Source organism: Meles meles, chromosome 1, assembly GCF_922984935.1.
Source record: "Meles meles chromosome 1, mMelMel3.1 paternal haplotype, whole genome shotgun sequence".
Lineage (NCBI taxonomy): Eukaryota > Metazoa > Chordata > Mammalia > Carnivora > Mustelidae > Meles > Meles meles.
The window spans coordinates 109,128,278-109,144,801 of NC_060066.1; the positions used below are offsets into that span (position 1 = coordinate 109,128,278).

Sequence of the window (16,524 nt, forward strand, 5' to 3'; positions counted from 1 at the left end):
CGAGGGGACCGCACTTCCTGCGCGACCCGGCGACCCCGCAGGCGCGGGGCCTTTTGGGATATGAAGTCTTTTTTCAAAGAGCTTGCCGCCCGGCTGGCTCCCGACCCTTGCATCTTGGCTGATTCGAGGCGTCTGGAGAGACAAGAACCTGAACGTGGAGACCGATTTTGATGCTGTGACGGATTTGATGCGTAGTGGGAAGTGTACTACAAACTCTTCGCGGCCCTCACGCAGAGGACTGCCGCCGACAGCCCACCAGGGGTGGGCCGGATTTATTCCTGACACGAGCGGGCCAACCCCGGGACAGGGCGGAGCCTGGGTGTGGGGGTAACCCCCAGGCCGGGGCTGCCAGACCTGGGGCGGGGGAGAAACTGAGCAGAGTGTGGAGGAATGTTTACCGTTCAAAGGTCAGAGGTCAACGTAGCGAATTGTGGTGGGAGGGTCCAAAGTCAGAAGGGTGCTAAGGATAGTCTCAGGTAGGGACTGAATATTCAGGGAGCAGATTTGTTGGAAGGGGGCTTGGAAGGAGGACAAACGAGAGCCCAGGAGGCGCGTAGTGCCAGGGGAGGCGGAGAATTAGGAGAGAAGACAGGAGGGAAGAGGAATCCCCTGGTTATCCATTCCTAGACCTCAGTCCCGTCACTATCGGGCACTTAGCCAGGCCTCCCTTAGTTGCAAACCCTAGCTGTCGGCAGGGTGAGGAGATGGCTTCTCCCTCTAGACAGGCCCCCCTCGGGGGGTCAGGACTGCTGCAAGGGAGCAGGGCTCGTTCTTACGGAAGCCTGGTGCAATCTGCCTGCTCCCCGGTGAGGGAAAGACGCCTGGAGCATCAGTTGGCCCCCGGAGACACCCTGGCTGGACTAGCACTCAAATACGGGGTAACGGTGAGTCTTCCACAATCAGAATGCAGACACTATTTAGAAGAAATTTATTCTTCACTAGAACGTAGTGACCCTTCTAGGCAACTTCCCCAGAAATTTTCCTAATTGTGTTGTGGGCTGATTCACCTTTATCTTTTTCTTTTCCCATCTTAGTGTTGCCCTGCTGATTGGGACAAATCCTGTGCCACTATACCAGTGGAGAGGAGCTGCTTCTATTTAGGCTGTCAGTCTCTAGCCTAGAGACTTTACATACATTGGCCTATTTGGTTTTCACATCCCTACCAAGCATACAATTATTGTCTGCTGTTTATGGGTGAAGAAACTGAGACCTAGATTGGTTAACCAATTTAACCAAGGTCAAATAACTAATGAGTGTTAGAGCGGGAATGAAAACAGGTCTGACTAAAAAGCTTGTACTATTAACCACATAAAAACTTTTTAATTGCAAGTGATTAAACATTTACAGCAAACAATGTAGAGCTGGTTTCTAATTCTAAGTTTTTATGAGACCAGTACTCTAACCACTCTAGTTTTTTTTTTTTTTTTTTTTTACAGGCTAATAGAACTTTATTTATAAAAACAGGTTGTGGTTTGCCTACTATGCTATAGAAAAAAACTTAAGTCGTTGGCTTTTTTCCTTGAGATTTCAAAGCATTACATACTTTTCCACTCCATCTAAGAAGCACTACTTTGTCCATTTTACAGAGAGGGAAAGATACACTGAAAAAATGTCCAAGGCTACATTTGAAATCCCAGTGTCTTCAGTCCGGATTCTTATTTCTGCCACATATACCAGTGAGGAATGAAGATACTGAATTAGTAGTCCACAGATTCCTTGTGTCCTCCCTTCTTTCCTCCCTCCCTGTAAAGTTGGCTTGAATAGACAAGGAGGGCCTTGGCTCAGCAATCCAGGAAGACACTCCTACTAGTGATGCCAGTACCTTCCTTCTCCAGGAGCAAGGACTGACACTGGAGTAGCACCTGTGACAGAAGCTGGATTCCTCGTGCCTGAGTTCGGGGTTCTGGATTTTCTAGAGAGGACCCGAGGGCTTCCACCACTTGCAACACTGTATAGCTTCCAGATTTCACATCTGCAGCCACTTGGTCAGCGGGGCCCTCCTGCTGACCCATGACGAAGTCGTGCACGAGGTCCCACAGTGCGCCGGTAGGCGCCACCGCCTCCAGAGCGGCGGCGGCGGCCATGACGCGAACCAGAGCTAACCACTCTAGTTTTAAGTTGTTGTTGTTGTTTTAAGATTTATGTATTTATATTGGGGGAGGGGAGGTGAATTGCAGAGGGAGAGGGAGAGAGAATCCCAAGCCCACTCACAGGCAAGCATGGAGCCCTCCCCAGGACTGTAAGGCCAGGACCTGAGCAGAAATCAAGACTCCATCGCTTAATCGACTGGGCCACCCAGACGTCCCTACTTCTAAGTTTGTAAACTCGATCTCTTCTGGTTCTTTTTTTTTTTTAAATATTTTTATTTTATTTATTTGACAGAAATCACAACTAGGCAGAGAGGCAGGCAGAGAGAGAGGAGGAAGCAGGCTCCCTGCGGAGCAGAGAGCCAGACGTGGGGCTCGATCCCAGGATCCTGGGATCATGACCTGAGCCGAAGGCAGAGGCCTTAACCCACTGAGCCACCCAGGCGCCCCTGGTTCTTTTTTGCCCCTCAGCTCTCTGCCTTCTTTCCAGTAGGGTGGCCTCCATGGTGCAAAACAGTCACTCTCTACACCAGGCATTTCAGGCCATGCATGTGGTATGTTTAAAAGGTGTAAAAATACATTGCATTGAAATTGATGAGTTTTTTCCATATCATGTCAAATTTAGCCACCATTTCCTTTTATTCTTTATTAGAATTTTTTTAGCCAACATTTAAAAAAAGATTTATTTATTTATTATTTTAGAGAGAGAAAGCACGGGGTGGGGAGGGGCAGGGAGAGAGGGAGAGAAAGAGTGTTAAGCAGACTCCCTCCTAAGCTCGGAGCCAGATGCCAGGCTCTGTCTCACAACTCTGAGATCATGACCTGAGCAGAGTTCAAGAGTCAGACACTCAACCGCAGCTGAGCTACCCAGGCACCCTAGCCAATATTTCTATGCTTGGTATGTTTAAGCACTGTTTTAGCCTTCCCAAGAGATAAAAACATAAATAAAATGTGTAGCCATTGGCCTCATGTAATTTGCAGCCTAGTGAGAAATAAAGAGAGACACAGATGATGATTGCAGGTGACAGAATGTGATGAGTTTGTAGAGGTATTAAAAAGGGTTGGAAATCAGAAAAGAAGATTAATTTGTATTTGGAAAGGGACTAGGAAGGACATAAGTGTAGATTTTACAGAAATTTTAAGGGGCCTTGAAAGATTTAGAAGTTCCTTCCTGTAGCTCCTCTACAAACCTATAATCAGTTGGTCATACCTTTTACATGTTTGTCTTTACAATGACCTATACTTTCCATAAGGGACAGAACTATTTTTTTAAAAGAATTTTATTTTATTTATTTTATTTTATTTATTTATTTGACAGACAGAGATCACAAGTAGGCAGAGAGAGAGAGGGAGGAAGCAGGCTCCCTGCTGAGCAGAGAGCCTGATGCGGTCCGTGATGCCAGGACCCTGGGATCACCCCCCGAGCCGAAGGCAGAGGCTTTAACCCACTGAGCCATTCAGGTGCCCTAAACTGTTTTCTTTCAATTTTATATTTCTGGAGTCTGGCATAGTCCCCATCACATAGAAGCTCATAGATGTGTTTTGAATGAATGGAAGCATGGCTAAGATTTCTACAGGTGGAGACAGGGAGGATAGGAAAGCAAACATCAAGTAGAGGCCATGGTCTAAACGAAGGAAGTGGATAGGAAAGTACTAAGTGGCCCCTCTATCCCAGCAGAGGCTCAGAAGCTGTGCAAAGAAGGAAACCATGCCACTGGTAAATCAGCAATTATTTATGGAGGTTTTCTTACAGCCCTGTACCTTTCTGGGTACACAAAGCCCTGTAGTCTAGTGAAGGGTGCCAGGTTTTGGCCTTATTCTGTGCTTACTAGCTGAGTGACTGCATAAGTCACTGCACCTGTCTGGGACCTCAGTTTCCTTGCCATTTGTAAAATGAGGAAGAGGTATTAAATAATGGTAATTATCTGAGTTATCACCTATCTGTCATTAAAGAACATTTAGTATGTGCCAAGTTCTATATATCATTTCCTATTATCTCTGTAAGATTTTATGAGGTGGATATAACTAGTCCCCAAATATTTAAGGATAAGGAACATGAGGCTTAGGGAGATAACTTGCTACAGACTGCAAGTCTACTTTGTAAAGCTAGGATTCAGACCAGGTTACCTCATTCTAAAATCCTCACTTTGAACTGCTCTGTTAAACTAACTAGATTCTTTTTTTTTTTTTTTAATATTTTACTTATTTGACAGAGAGAAATCACAACTAGGCAGAGAGGCAGGCAGAGAGGAGGAAGCAGGCTCCCTGTGGAGCAGAGAGCCTGATGTGGGGCTCGATCCCAGGACCCTGAGATCATGACCTGAGGCAAAGGCAAAGGCTTTAACCCACTGAGCCACCCAGGTGCCCCTGAACTAACTAGATTCTAATGGCCTTTCTAGCTCAGCTGATGGCTCAGCAGCCTAGGACTCCTCTGGGATTTGGCTTTGGTTACATTCTTTTTAAAGGGGGAATGATTTTGCCTTATGTAGCGCTTCTAGGAAATAATAAAGGCACCAGAAAATTCATAGAAGTCATGGCATCTTGGAGGTAGGGACTTAAGATATTAATCTAGGCAAAATAAAATTTATAGCATCAAAGTGCTTTGCAAAATAAAGGTTAAAAACTGCAAGCCAGGGGCGCCTAGGTGGCTCAGTGGGTTAAAGCCTCTGCCTTCAATTCAGGTCATGATCTCAGGGTCCTGGGATTGAGCCCTGCATCGGGCTCTCTGCTCAGCAGGAAGCCTGCTTCCCCCTTTCTCTCTGCCTGGCTCTCTGCCTACTTGTGATCTCTGTCTGTCAAATAAATAAATAAAATCTTTAAAAATTTTAACTTTTTTTATTGTTCAAATTAATCCAGTTTTATTTGAAACACTTTATATATAGCATAAGATTTTTACTAACATACTACATTGACGGTTTCTATATTTTCTTATCTAGTTTATTTACTCATAAAGCATTAATGAACCTCTGCTGTGTGCCGGTTTGTGTGATGTTGAGGAGTGCCTTAGGATACAGAAACATCATCCCTGCCCTCAAAGGACTCACAGAGTTTGGGCAAGACAAATATGCAAAGAGGTGAATAACAATGTAATAGGATAGGAATTATATGGGAATATTTACAGTATACCTTGGGAGCCCTGGAGAAGGTAGCACAAAGGGAGTGATAGTTGATGAGAAGAAGTTTTCTCAGCAGAGAAGGGGATGGTGGAGAAGTATTTTAGGTAGATAAAGACACGAAGGTGTGAAAAACCCTAAAATGTTCAGAAAAAAATGAATAGTTCAAGATGGTAAGATGGATAAATGGGAGAAGAAGAGAGATGAGGCCAAACTTAGGGGGATAGATTGAGAACCCTTGAAAGGCTAATTTGAATTTTATCTCTGAGCCAATGGGAAGTCACAGGGTGTTGATAAGCAGGGTAGTAGGTTGATCAGATTAATTTTTTTAGAAAGATAGATGTTAGCAATCTGTGTTAGCAATAGATGTTATAGATGTGTTAGATAGATGTTAGCGAAATGTGGAGATACATAGAAATGGAGAGAGGAGAGAGGAGAACCAGTTTAAAAAAAAGCAGTTGCAATACCCGGATGAGAAATATTAAGAACCTGTTCTAAGGTGATGGTGGTCAAAAGAAGGTCGGACTGGACAGGGGAGAGATTTTTGCAGCATTTTTTTGACCATTTGGGCACAGGTGGTGAAAGAAAAGAGGAAGTTAAGGATGGCATTGATATGGATGGCAAGTGGAAGGTAATGCCAATCACTATGTCCGGTGATGAATATAATAGGTAATAAATATTTGATCAGTGAGATTATTAATATCAGTGTGAAAAGCATCCCCAGAAGGAGTAAAAAGGCCCAGAATTCCAGTTCTAGCTTTGTCATTAGCTTGCTGGATAGTCTTATGCAAGTAACTTAACCTCTCTGAGCTTCAGTTCCTTCGTCTTTAACGGAAGTTCTTAAAGTGCAGTCTAGGGATCCCTAGGAGTCCCAGAGACTCTCCAGGGATCCACAAGGTCAAAACTATTTTTTCATAGTAATGCTAATAAGGCTTTCTCTTTTTCATTCTCATTCTCATGAGTGAATACATTTTACAGAAGCTACATGACATTTAATATTACAGCCCATTAAATGTAGAGGCAGATAGGAGAATCTTCTGTGGTCTTTTGTTAAGTCAGACATTTAAGTGACTTGCAAAAATGTTAAAACAGTACCTCTCTTTTTGCTCCATTTGTTGTTGTTTTGGAAAATAGTCCTTTTTCATTAAAATATTTTATGTTAACATGTAGTGGTTATTTTTTTTTTAAGATTTACTTATTTTAGAGAGAGCAAGAGCAAGCATGGTTGGGGGTTGCCAAGGAAGAGGGAGAGAACCTCCAGCAGACCCTCTGCTGAGCAAGGAGCCTGACCTGGGGCTCAGTCCCACGACCCTGAGATCATGACCTGAGCCGAAATCAAGAGTCATATACTTAACCGACTGAGCTACCCAGGTGCCCCTATAATGGGTTATTTTATTTTAAGATTTTTATTTATTTATTTGACAGAGAGAAAGCAGGAGAGCATAGTAGGGGGAGTGGCAGAGGGAGAAGCAGGCTCCCTGCTGAGCAGGGAGCCCAACACCGGGCTCGATCCCAGGACCCTGGGATCATGCCCTAAGCCGAAGGCAACCGCTTAACCAACTGAGCTACCTAGGCGCCCCTAATGGGTTACTTTAATATAAATACACATTTTTTCAGTTTGTTCAGTTTTAATTTATAACACATTAAATGTTGATAGCTATAATCTACATAAATGAAAGCTTTTTTCCTCAATAGTTTTTAATAATGTAAAGGGACCCTAACACCAAAAAGTATGGAAACCACTGATCAATAAAATAGGAATGATAAAAAAATAAATAAATAAAATGGGAATGATATTAATATCAGCCCTTTGTATTTTAGCTTGGTTATGTTAGGGTCACATAAGACCCTGTACAGTCACTTTAAAAGGGATGAGATACTGAACAGGTAGAAGATCGATCATTCTTACTGTCATTAATTGCGGTGACTTTTTTTTAAAGATGGAACAGATTAAGCGTGCAAACCGCCTTTATACTAATGACTCCATCTTCCTGAAGAAAACCCTCTACATCCCCATCCTGACAGAGCCCAGAGACCTGTTCAATGGTTTGGATTCTGAGGAAGAGAAGGATGGAGAGGAAGAGGCCCAGTCAAGTAAGGATGAAGTTCCGTCACACAGAGCTGACAGGAAGAAACAAGAGACAGGCTCAGGACGTGCTAACGGGGAGGTCCTTCCCACACCTGGCCGGGAACCCCCAACTCCCATCCATGACCTCTCTGCCTCTGATTTCCTTAAGAAGCTTGATTCACAGATCAGCCTGTCGAAGAAGGCTGCTGCCCGGAAGCTGAGAAAGGGGGAAAGTGGGTGAGTCTTATAATGGTTCCTTTTAAGCCCCTCCACAGGCTTCTTCATCCTTACAGCCTAACCTGACCCGTCACACAAATAAGCAAGCGCAGTGTCAGCAGAAACAAGGTAAAGCCTTTTGCCCCCTCCCCCCACCTGTGGGGGGAAGGGTCCTGTAACAACAGCAGAGACAGTGGCTGCTGGGATGGGTACAGCAGCAGGAAAGGGTTCTTCGTTCTCATTGGGGTAAAATAGGTGAATGTCGTTGTAGCTCCGATGATCATGAAGGAGCATTAGGGTGAGAATTTATCAAGAGGGTGATGAGACTCCATCTCAGAGCAAGCAGCTCATGTACATTAGGGGGGAGGACAGCTTCCTATAAGCCCTTTCTCAGGTTCTTCCCCTGACCTGTCATGTCTCCTTTCCTCACCTGCAGGGTACCTGGGGAGGATTCAGGCCTTCACCTGAGCTCCCCTCAGATGCAGCAGCGAGCAGTCCTAGGGCCCGTGCCTCTGACCCGGACCTCTCGGACCCGGATGCTTCGGGACCAGGAGGATGAAATCTTCAAACTCTGATGTCCCCAGAACTGATTGAGAAAACAAGATGTTGAAGGAGCAACTTGAGGGGGGAGAGGAGCCTGAGGTGAAGCTGAAGAACAAGGCTTCCCAGCCTCCCTCCCTCCCTCCTGCTTTCTTCCCAGCCTCCTGTAGATCTAGAGTTCCTTGGCCTGGGGCAGCTTTATTGGGGATGGGGAACAGAACCGTCTTCAGTTCTTGGGCTGAATCTAGAACTGTCTTTTAGATTCAAAAGGCTCTTTTTACATCCCTGCTGCCTTTCCCATCCCCTTTACCATTCCTTGGCCTTAGAGAAGAGAAACAAGGACTCCCCCAACCCCACTCTCCTCCCTGTTTGAGACTATATTACCTAATTTATTTGGTGCTATCTTGAAGTAGTATTTATTTGCTATATCTTACTGTTTCCCTCTTGTAATGAAGAAAGAGGATTTCTATAGCTCTGGAGTGAGGGGAATCCGGGAACAGCGAGCCAGTGACTACTGGTTCCCCACCTTCCCCACCTTCTTAGGCAAGCATATTACTGAGGATGGGGCAGTCCATGATCTAGCCCTTCTGCAGAGAATGGCAGACAGCGCTGGGCCTGTCCCCCAATCTCAAAGTAAAGAATTTGGGCTCAGTTTTGACTAACCAGTTCATAACTTTTTCGTAACTCTTGCTCTGAGGAAAAACAGCAGTGTAGGGACCGGAACTCTCCATGCCACCAGTTCACCCTTCTAACCTGCTCCTCTGTTCAGCCTATGTGAGGCTAAGGGATGAAAGAATTACCTTGGAGTTTGAGGAGGACAGTTGGGGGAGACTTTTTGTTGTGGGATTTTCTTTGTTACACTCCCTCCCCACCAGAGCCTGTTGATCTATGCCTTGTTCCTCACTGCATATTTATTTGCAATTTGTAGCACTGATCTGCGGTACAGTTGGTTTTTTGTTGTTTTTGTTGTTGTTTTTAAGTTTCTTAAGCAGAAGTAGGCAAGGAGACCCCTATGATACTTGGAAATATGCCTCAGTCTCTCATAATGGAAATGGTGAGAGGCGAGGTAAGTGGTGTTTCTCTATCTCTTGCCTCTGTGATGGTCGCAAGGTATAAAAAGCTGAAGAGATTAAACATTGAGCCCTGTGCATGTTTTAGTAGTTTTATTTCCCCTGTGAGACTCTCCCCTGCTTCCTGCGCTCTGGAACAGAGCCTCTGGTATCTGTCTAGGCTCTGCCTGGAGCTGGAGGTCTGGGATCCCATTCCCCCTTCTGTCTTTAGTGTCCCCTGAAGGGTTAGATGAGCTATGCCCTCTTCCCCTGGTTCACCAGGGAGGGGGGCTTCCCTGTTTCAAATGTCCCTTGGTTGGGGGGAGATAGAAATCCAAGTTTCACTTCGTCTTTTTTCAGCCAGCTTTGCTTCCTGTCCCGGGGCTGGAGTAGGAGAGAGGCGCCAACACTCAGCTTTGCTGCTTCTCCACCAGCAGTTTGGGGGTGGGGTTGTCTCAGAGGCAAAAGCACTCTGGGGTAAGACTGAAGCCTGAGGCTTGAAAAGCATCAGTGCAGCCGAGCAGGGCAAGAGAGCCCATTCGGTGTCACTTTCTCGTCCAACCGCGTGGCTCGGGTGGACCGCCCTGGGGCCGGGGCCCTCAGAGCTTGCCCTCATCCAGCAGCTTCCTGAGCCCATCGCAGATCTTAGCCCGGTGCTGAGCGAAGTCCGGCCCATACAGGGCCGTGAGCAGGCCTGCATCGGAGAAGTGGTCGAAAACATGGCGGATGCGGCCATGGGACTTGGGCGTGAGGTGGCGTGCCACCAGCTCCAGCAGCAGATCCCGGCACTCGGTCAGCAGACCGGCCAGAACTGCCGCCTCGAAGGTGAAGTCCACCTCTCCAAAGCTGAGCGCCGTCATGGCGCCCTGGCGCAGCTTTTGGCGGAAGCTGGCGGCCAGGTCCAGCTCGCCGGGGCCAAAGCAGCCGCTGCGGTGCAACACGGCCACCTTGACCGCCACCTTGATGAGGTCCTTGAGCACCCGCTGTGCCTGCGGCCGGCTGTGCGTGTACTCTTTGGAAACGCGGTAGAGCTCATCGAGCACCTCACTGCTCGTCTCGTCCATGAACAGATGTGCCACAGAGCGACCGGCCATCTTACTCAGGAGCTTCTTCTCCGCCTGCAGTGCCAGACTCTTTGAGCTGAAGGACTCCATAGTTCCTGGGGGAGCAAGAAGGGGGTGGGAGGTCTGTGGTCAGTCACTGGAGGGAAGGCCACAGGCTTCCTTAGAAAGATAGCAACGGCTTTTCCCCGTCTCTGGTTTCTATCTGATTGTCATCTTTCTCTGCCATCCCCCCCCCCCCCCCCCAGCCTCCTCAGTCTTCTATGCCTTGTTCCCATTTCTTTTCCTGTGGACCTGGAGGAGATCTTGAGCTCCACCCCTCGCAGCCGGGAAGTGACAGCTTCAGCGGGGGCCTGAGGGCACATAGTGCTAGCCCCCACGAGTGCAGCCCAAAGGGGAAGTTAGTTGGCTGCTGCTGGCCTACAGGGTAGAAGATAAGGCTTACCTGGCAGCTAGATCTCAGAGCGACCATGGCCGCCACTAACCAGGGGCCAGACATTATAAGGTGTGGCTGTTACTCTCCCTGCTTTACAGCCAGGTAAACAGGCTTGCCTTAAATAACTGACCCAAGGTCAGATGCAACCCTCCTCCTGACTCTGGAAAAGTTGGTGGCAGCTGGTGTGCTGTACTGCCTTTAAGGAAGTGAGTGAGATGAGGGTCCCAGGAGTGTGGATAAAAATGCTCACTCACATTTATGGAGAACCTATGTGCCAAGTGCTTTAGGGAACTGTCCCAGTCTTCCCAACCCTTTGTAAGGTAGGTGTCCCCATCCTGCAATGAGAATACTGACGCTAAGAGAAATCAAGCAACTCGGCCAAAGTCACTAGGAAATGATTAAAATGGGCTTCCAACCACAGAAACCTCCTTCCTGGGAATGCTTTCAATGGGTTGCTGCGGACTAAAGAAGCATGAGACTCTTCTCAGGAGGGCAGGTGATACTGGAGGCCCACGGTCTTCTGCGGGGACTGAACCAAGGACTCTCCTGGTGGCACATCACCACCGCATATCCAGGGTGCTCTCCCCATGGTCCTTGCCCGCGGTTCTGCTTGTTTTGCTTCTTACTTCCCCCTCCCCTGCTCTGCAGGATGTGGCTGTTACCACAGCAAGGAGCAGCCTCGCCCTCTCCCCCAAACCAAAATGGGAGTCTGAAGACACAGGGGAGATGGGCACTGTGGCGGGAAGGGTCTTCCCCCCGCCAAATCAGGCCAGTGCTAACCTGGAGCCTTGCTTTTTGCTCCTGGGCTTGCCTGGGGTTTTCTGGACTGTACTCCACAGCCGGAAGAGGAGATTGCTCCATGTGAGCCTTCCTTCCTCCTTGGCCTTCCTGTTACCCAGCTCTTCATTGCACCCATGGTTTTCTCACATCTGGTCCACTGTCCTCTCCCTCCTGCTTCAGCCTCCCTTTTTCTCTTGCCTGGGTCCTGCCCTGCGATTCTCTAGCCAAGCTCTTCCCCGGCCCTTATGTCTACCTCCATGTCTCCTACGGTGTCCTCACATCTCTCAGTACTCTGTCACACACCCATATCACCCCCATGCCTCCACCCTGCTTCTCTACCATCCCAAACCATGTCTTTCTTTCTGAGGCTGTCCCGGGGCAGGCTGAGCTGGGCCTCTGCTGGGGACCCAAGAATTCTGGCAAGAGAGAGTCTCACAACATGGAAGGCTCAGGCTGACAAAGCTGCGACTCTTCTGCCACCATCACCCCTAAAGCCTGTACCCTTCTGTCACTGATGGCCCCTCACCTGCCGCGTGCGCTGGCTGCCAGTCTTGCCTTGGACGTTCCGGGAGAGATGACAGAATGGAGAAGCTCCTAAGTGAGAGGCCCTTTGGCTTGGCCCCACCCCTCAAGCCCCGCCTTCCTACCCTGTGCTCAACCTCCGGTTCATCACACTGTTCCTAAGACCTTCTGTAGCCCAACAACCTCCTAGAAATGCAACAAAGGTCAAAAGGAATAGCAGTCTGCAGGAAATCGCCATGGTTTTGTGAGGTTAGAAAGAGGGATTGCACATCTTCTGCTCTCAAACTGTTTGTCTGCTTCTTTATTTCCTTGATGCCCAGTTCCTTGGGATCATCTTACATTTCTGTAGTTTTGGGAAGGATGTGAAGTATAAACCGCTACGGTGGGGTCAGTGGGAAAAGTTTGGGCCAGAGGCCAGCAGACGTGAGTGTGTTCCTGGAGTTTCCAGGGAAGGGCGGTGCTTGGGGCAACAGTACCTGAGCACAGGCTTCCAGTACCTGCCTGGGACCGCAGGGACTGTTCCCGCCCCAAACACTACAGAGCAAGGTTCGGGGGCCACAGCAGCCAAACCAGATGTGACCAGCAGGTGTCAGCACAGCATTGAAGCACTAGAGGCAACAAACCTGTTTCCTCTGCTTTGTAGCTGCTACAGAGATGCAGAAACGAAGATAAGTTATAGTTTCTGAATGAGGCCAAAATATTTACCATCAAGAATCATTCTTGGGGCCCCTGGGTGGCTCACTTGGTTAAGAGTCTGCCTTCAGCTCAGTCATGATCCCAGGGTCTCGGGATGGGCTCCCTGCTCAGCCGGGAGTCTGCTGTTCCTCTCCCTCTGCCCCTCCCCGTCCCCCATGCTTGGTTGTTTTTTTTTTTTTCTCTCTCTCTCTCTCAAACAAATAGATAAAATCTTAAAAAAAAAAAAAAAAGAATCAGACAGCCTTGTCAGGGAGATAAACTTAAGCGGATGTAACTACAATGCAAGTCAAATGATGTCATTAACTTAATAGAAATTAGAAGAATAATTAGAATAAAGGGAAGTTTAGATTATATCTGATAGGAGGGCCGAAGAGGCAGAATGAGAAGGATGGGTTCAACTATCTACTAGGCAGAGATGGGGTAGAAGTGCTTCTTCTGACGATGGGAATTAGCATCAGCCATTCAACAAATAAAGGTAATGTGGTGGGGGTGGCGCCTGAGTGGCTCAGTGGGTTAAAGCCTTTGCCTTCCGCTCAGGTCATGATCCCAGGGTCCTGGGATCGAGCCCTGTGTTGGGCTCTCTGCTCAGCTGAGAACCTGCTCCAACCCCCCCCACCCCGTTCCCGCCTGCCTCTCTGCCTACTTGTGATCTCTGCTTGTCAAATAAATAAATAAAATCTTTAAAAAAAAAAAAAAGGTAATGTGGGGCATACTCAGGAAGTGCTGATTTACTCAGTATGTCTGCAACCGGGGCTGTTTGAGAAAGAAGTGAAGGAAAAGCAGATCGTGGTAGGCTTCAACAGATTGCTCAAGCATTCCCACTTCTATGGGCAGTAGGGAGACATTCGGCATTTCCGATGATCAGGGGAGAGATATCAGGAGCTGGGTGGGAATGGGTTTGAGGCTTCATTAAGTTTTTAGCTGTGGGAGGGCCTGCTGGATCAGGGTTTAGCTTGCTTCAGCACAGGATGAGGCCTGATGAGAGATTGCGGGCTTTGGTGATTTTACAAGAAGCTGCAGCAGAAGGGAAAGAATTGGAACCATTGGCTGCTGGCAAAAGTTGAAGAGTAAACTAAAGTTCAGAAGTAGAAGCCATCCTCACAGCTTGGACGCCACAATCATGGGTTCTGCCTCTTGGAGATAGTGGTTGAGTCTTGGCCCCTTCCTTATTCCCATTTCTTACCCAGGGTCTAGACCCATGTGCCCCTGATACAACCTAGACTGGGAAATGATGACAACTCCCTTTTTTTTTTTTTTTCTGACAACTCCTTTGAGGAGTATGATGGTAAGGGGATGAAGAGCAAGCTACTTTCCAGGTAACTTAAGGGGGTGGGGAGCTGGACTGAGAGAGGGACTTTTTTTTTTTTTTTTAAAGATTTTATTTATTTGAGAGAGAGCATGAGAGGGGAGAAGGTCAGAGGGAGAAACAGACTCCCCGTGGAGCTGGTAGCCGGATGCAGGACTCCATTCCGGGGGCTCCATCCTGGGACTCCAGGATCATGACCTGAGTTGAAGGCAGTCGCTCAACCAACTGAGCCACCCAGGTGCCCTAGAGGGACTACTTTTATTTTGGGGTTTGAGGACATTTCTAGGCTGAGCCGAAGGAGCAAGTGGAGAGGAAGGCTTCCAAAGTGCAAAGGAGAGGGAATGGCTGAGGAGCAAGGTGTGGGAGCAAATCGAAAAGAGTGGACTGGAGTTCCAGAGAGGAAAGTGAGGAGAGACCGGAGCTCACATTTGTTGAGTGCACTCTGCCTCATGTTATGTAAATAATCATAACTCTCTGGTACCCTTATGAATTAAATGTCACCATATCCTGTTTGCTGATGGGAAAAGCCTGAGGCTTTGAGACGTTAGATAACCTGTCCCCAAATTCTAGAGCTAGTTAAGTGGTCGACAGAGGGCCTTGTGTGATTCCCCAACCTGGGCCTTTCCTGTTAATTACCTCATGAGATTATGAGGCAGTGAGTTCGACTTCATATGAATGTGGCATCCTCCTCTGATGAAGTCACTGATCCTATGTCCTAAAGGACAGTCGTAGGTGATAATGCCAAAACAGGGATGGCAAGAGTCCTTTTTAAAAGAAATGTGCAATCCAATTGAAAAATAAGGGAAGTGTGAATACAGGAAGGTGCAAATACAGTGAAACTTGCTGAATCCAGAATGCTGCTCCCAATTCCTTATGCACTGACGTCCTGGCTTCTCCTTGAGTCTGCCCCTTGCTCTCAGCTCTGTCTGAGATGTGTTGCAATTCTCTCAGTTCCTCCAGTACTCGCCCTGTGTGGTTGCTGCCCCTCTCCTTCCACCTTGTCCCGTGTTCTAGACTTTGCCACTTCTTGTTTCTCTGCCTGGAACATTTCCCACACACACCTCTTCTCTTCCTACTCAGCATTCAGGTCTCAGCTGGGTAGTCAAATCTGTGGAGCCATCACGAGTCCCTAAATCGTACTGGACCCCTCTGATACATAGTCCTTTAGAACTGTCTACCTCCCTCTTAGAATGACTCCCTTCGCTATAATTTGTGACTTGAGTAACTACATCCCCACTAGCCTATAAACTCCAGGAGGGCAGAGCTGATGCCTTAGAGGCCACAGAGTGCCTGGCACACACTGTGCTCAATCAATATTGGCTGAAAGAAAAAATTCAAAATGCATCCCAGCACCAGGAGATAAGGGGGAAATAGTAGCCACATAACAGTCACAGCTTATATTGTGCATTTAATTCATTCATGGTCAAGGCTTTCTCTTTTTTACACTTAATCTATACCCGTTTTGAGTAACCTATGAACCCACAGCATATAATTAGCAGCAAATTGAAAGAAGAAAGAGAAGGGTGCCTGGGTGGCTCAGTTGGTTAAGCAACTGCCTTCGGTTCAGGTCATGCTCCACAGAGAGTCTGCTTCTCCCTCTGACCTTCTCCCCTCTCTCACTGTCGTTCTCTCAAGTAAATAAATAAAATTTTTTTTAAAGAGGAAAGAGGAACTTTTGAAGGAAGAGCACTGATAACAATGAAAATGCACACAGATCAGGGTGCTGGGTGGCTCAGTCCATTAAGCATCTGCCTGTGTCTCAGGTCATGATCCCAAGGTCCTATGATGGAGCCCCACGTCTGACTTCCTGCTCTGTGGAGAATCTGTTTCTCCCTCTCACCCTCCCCCTGCTCATTCTCTCTCAAATAAATAAATCGTTTTTAAAAAGAGAGAAAATTCACACAGATCAAAAGAGGGGACTAGGGGTGCACCTGGGTGGCTCAGTGGGTTAAAGCCTCTGCCTTCAGCTCAGGTCATGATCCCAGGGTCCTGGGATCAAGCCCCACATTGGGTTCTCTGCTCAGCGGGGAGCCTGCTTCCCTCTCTCTTTCTGCCTGCCTCTTGGCCTACTTGTGATCCCTGTCTGTCAAATAAATAAAATCTTAAAAAAAAAAAAAAGAGGGACTAGGAAAACAAAAAAGGAGACAAATGAAAACTAGCTTTTGTGGCCGCATAGAACAGGAGCACATAGTATTAACCATGTATATTCTAGACTTCGGTGTCCTTGCTGTTTTCCTGTACAATTAAGTTCGCAGTGTTTCCTCTGAATAAGGAAACAACTGGTTAAATGATGGCACCTTAAATGTGTGAAGCATTTTTGGATTTATGAAACATTTCACGTGTATTACTTTACTTGAGCCTGTGAGGTAGGCAAGCAGGGAAAGTGACAACTCGCAGATGGCAGGCAGAGCCTTAGAGAGAAGTGATTTATCCAAAGTTGTACTCCACAGATCAGTCTAGGTATTAATGACCCAGTCGTGGTCTTTCCACTACATATAATCCACAGGAAATTAATAATACCTTTTTGAATAATCCCTATGAAACAGTTAAAATGAAAAAAATTTTTTAATATTTTATTTGTTTGACAGACAAAGATCACAAGAAGGCAGAGAGGGAGGCAGAGAGAGAGGAGGACGCAGGCTCCCTGCTG

At 47.3% G+C, this 16,524-nt stretch overlaps 2 protein-coding genes across 2 annotated transcripts; one reads left to right on the forward strand and one right to left on the reverse strand.

The window, feature by feature from the left end:
• Nucleotides 1–58: 58 nt before the first annotated feature.
• Nucleotides 59–9,174, forward strand: LYSMD1 (LysM domain containing 1). Its single transcript, XM_046013638.1, has 3 exons — nt 59–884; nt 7,141–7,505; nt 7,921–9,174. The coding sequence occupies exons 1-3, from the start codon at nt 705–707 to the stop codon at nt 8,057–8,059; spliced, it is 684 nt and encodes a 227-aa protein (XP_045869594.1). The 5' UTR covers nt 59–704; the 3' UTR covers nt 8,060–9,174.
• Nucleotides 9,175–9,220: 46 nt separating this feature from the next.
• TNFAIP8L2 (TNF alpha induced protein 8 like 2) lies at nt 9,221–12,068 on the reverse strand. The gene is made up of 2 exons (XM_046013648.1): nt 11,877–12,068; nt 9,221–10,232 (listed from the first exon to the last, which is right to left on the reverse strand). The coding sequence occupies exon 2, from the start codon at nt 10,225–10,227 to the stop codon at nt 9,673–9,675; it is 555 nt and encodes a 184-aa protein (XP_045869604.1). The 5' UTR covers nt 10,228–10,232; nt 11,877–12,068; the 3' UTR covers nt 9,221–9,672.
• Between the last annotated feature and the right edge of the window lie 4,456 nt (nt 12,069–16,524).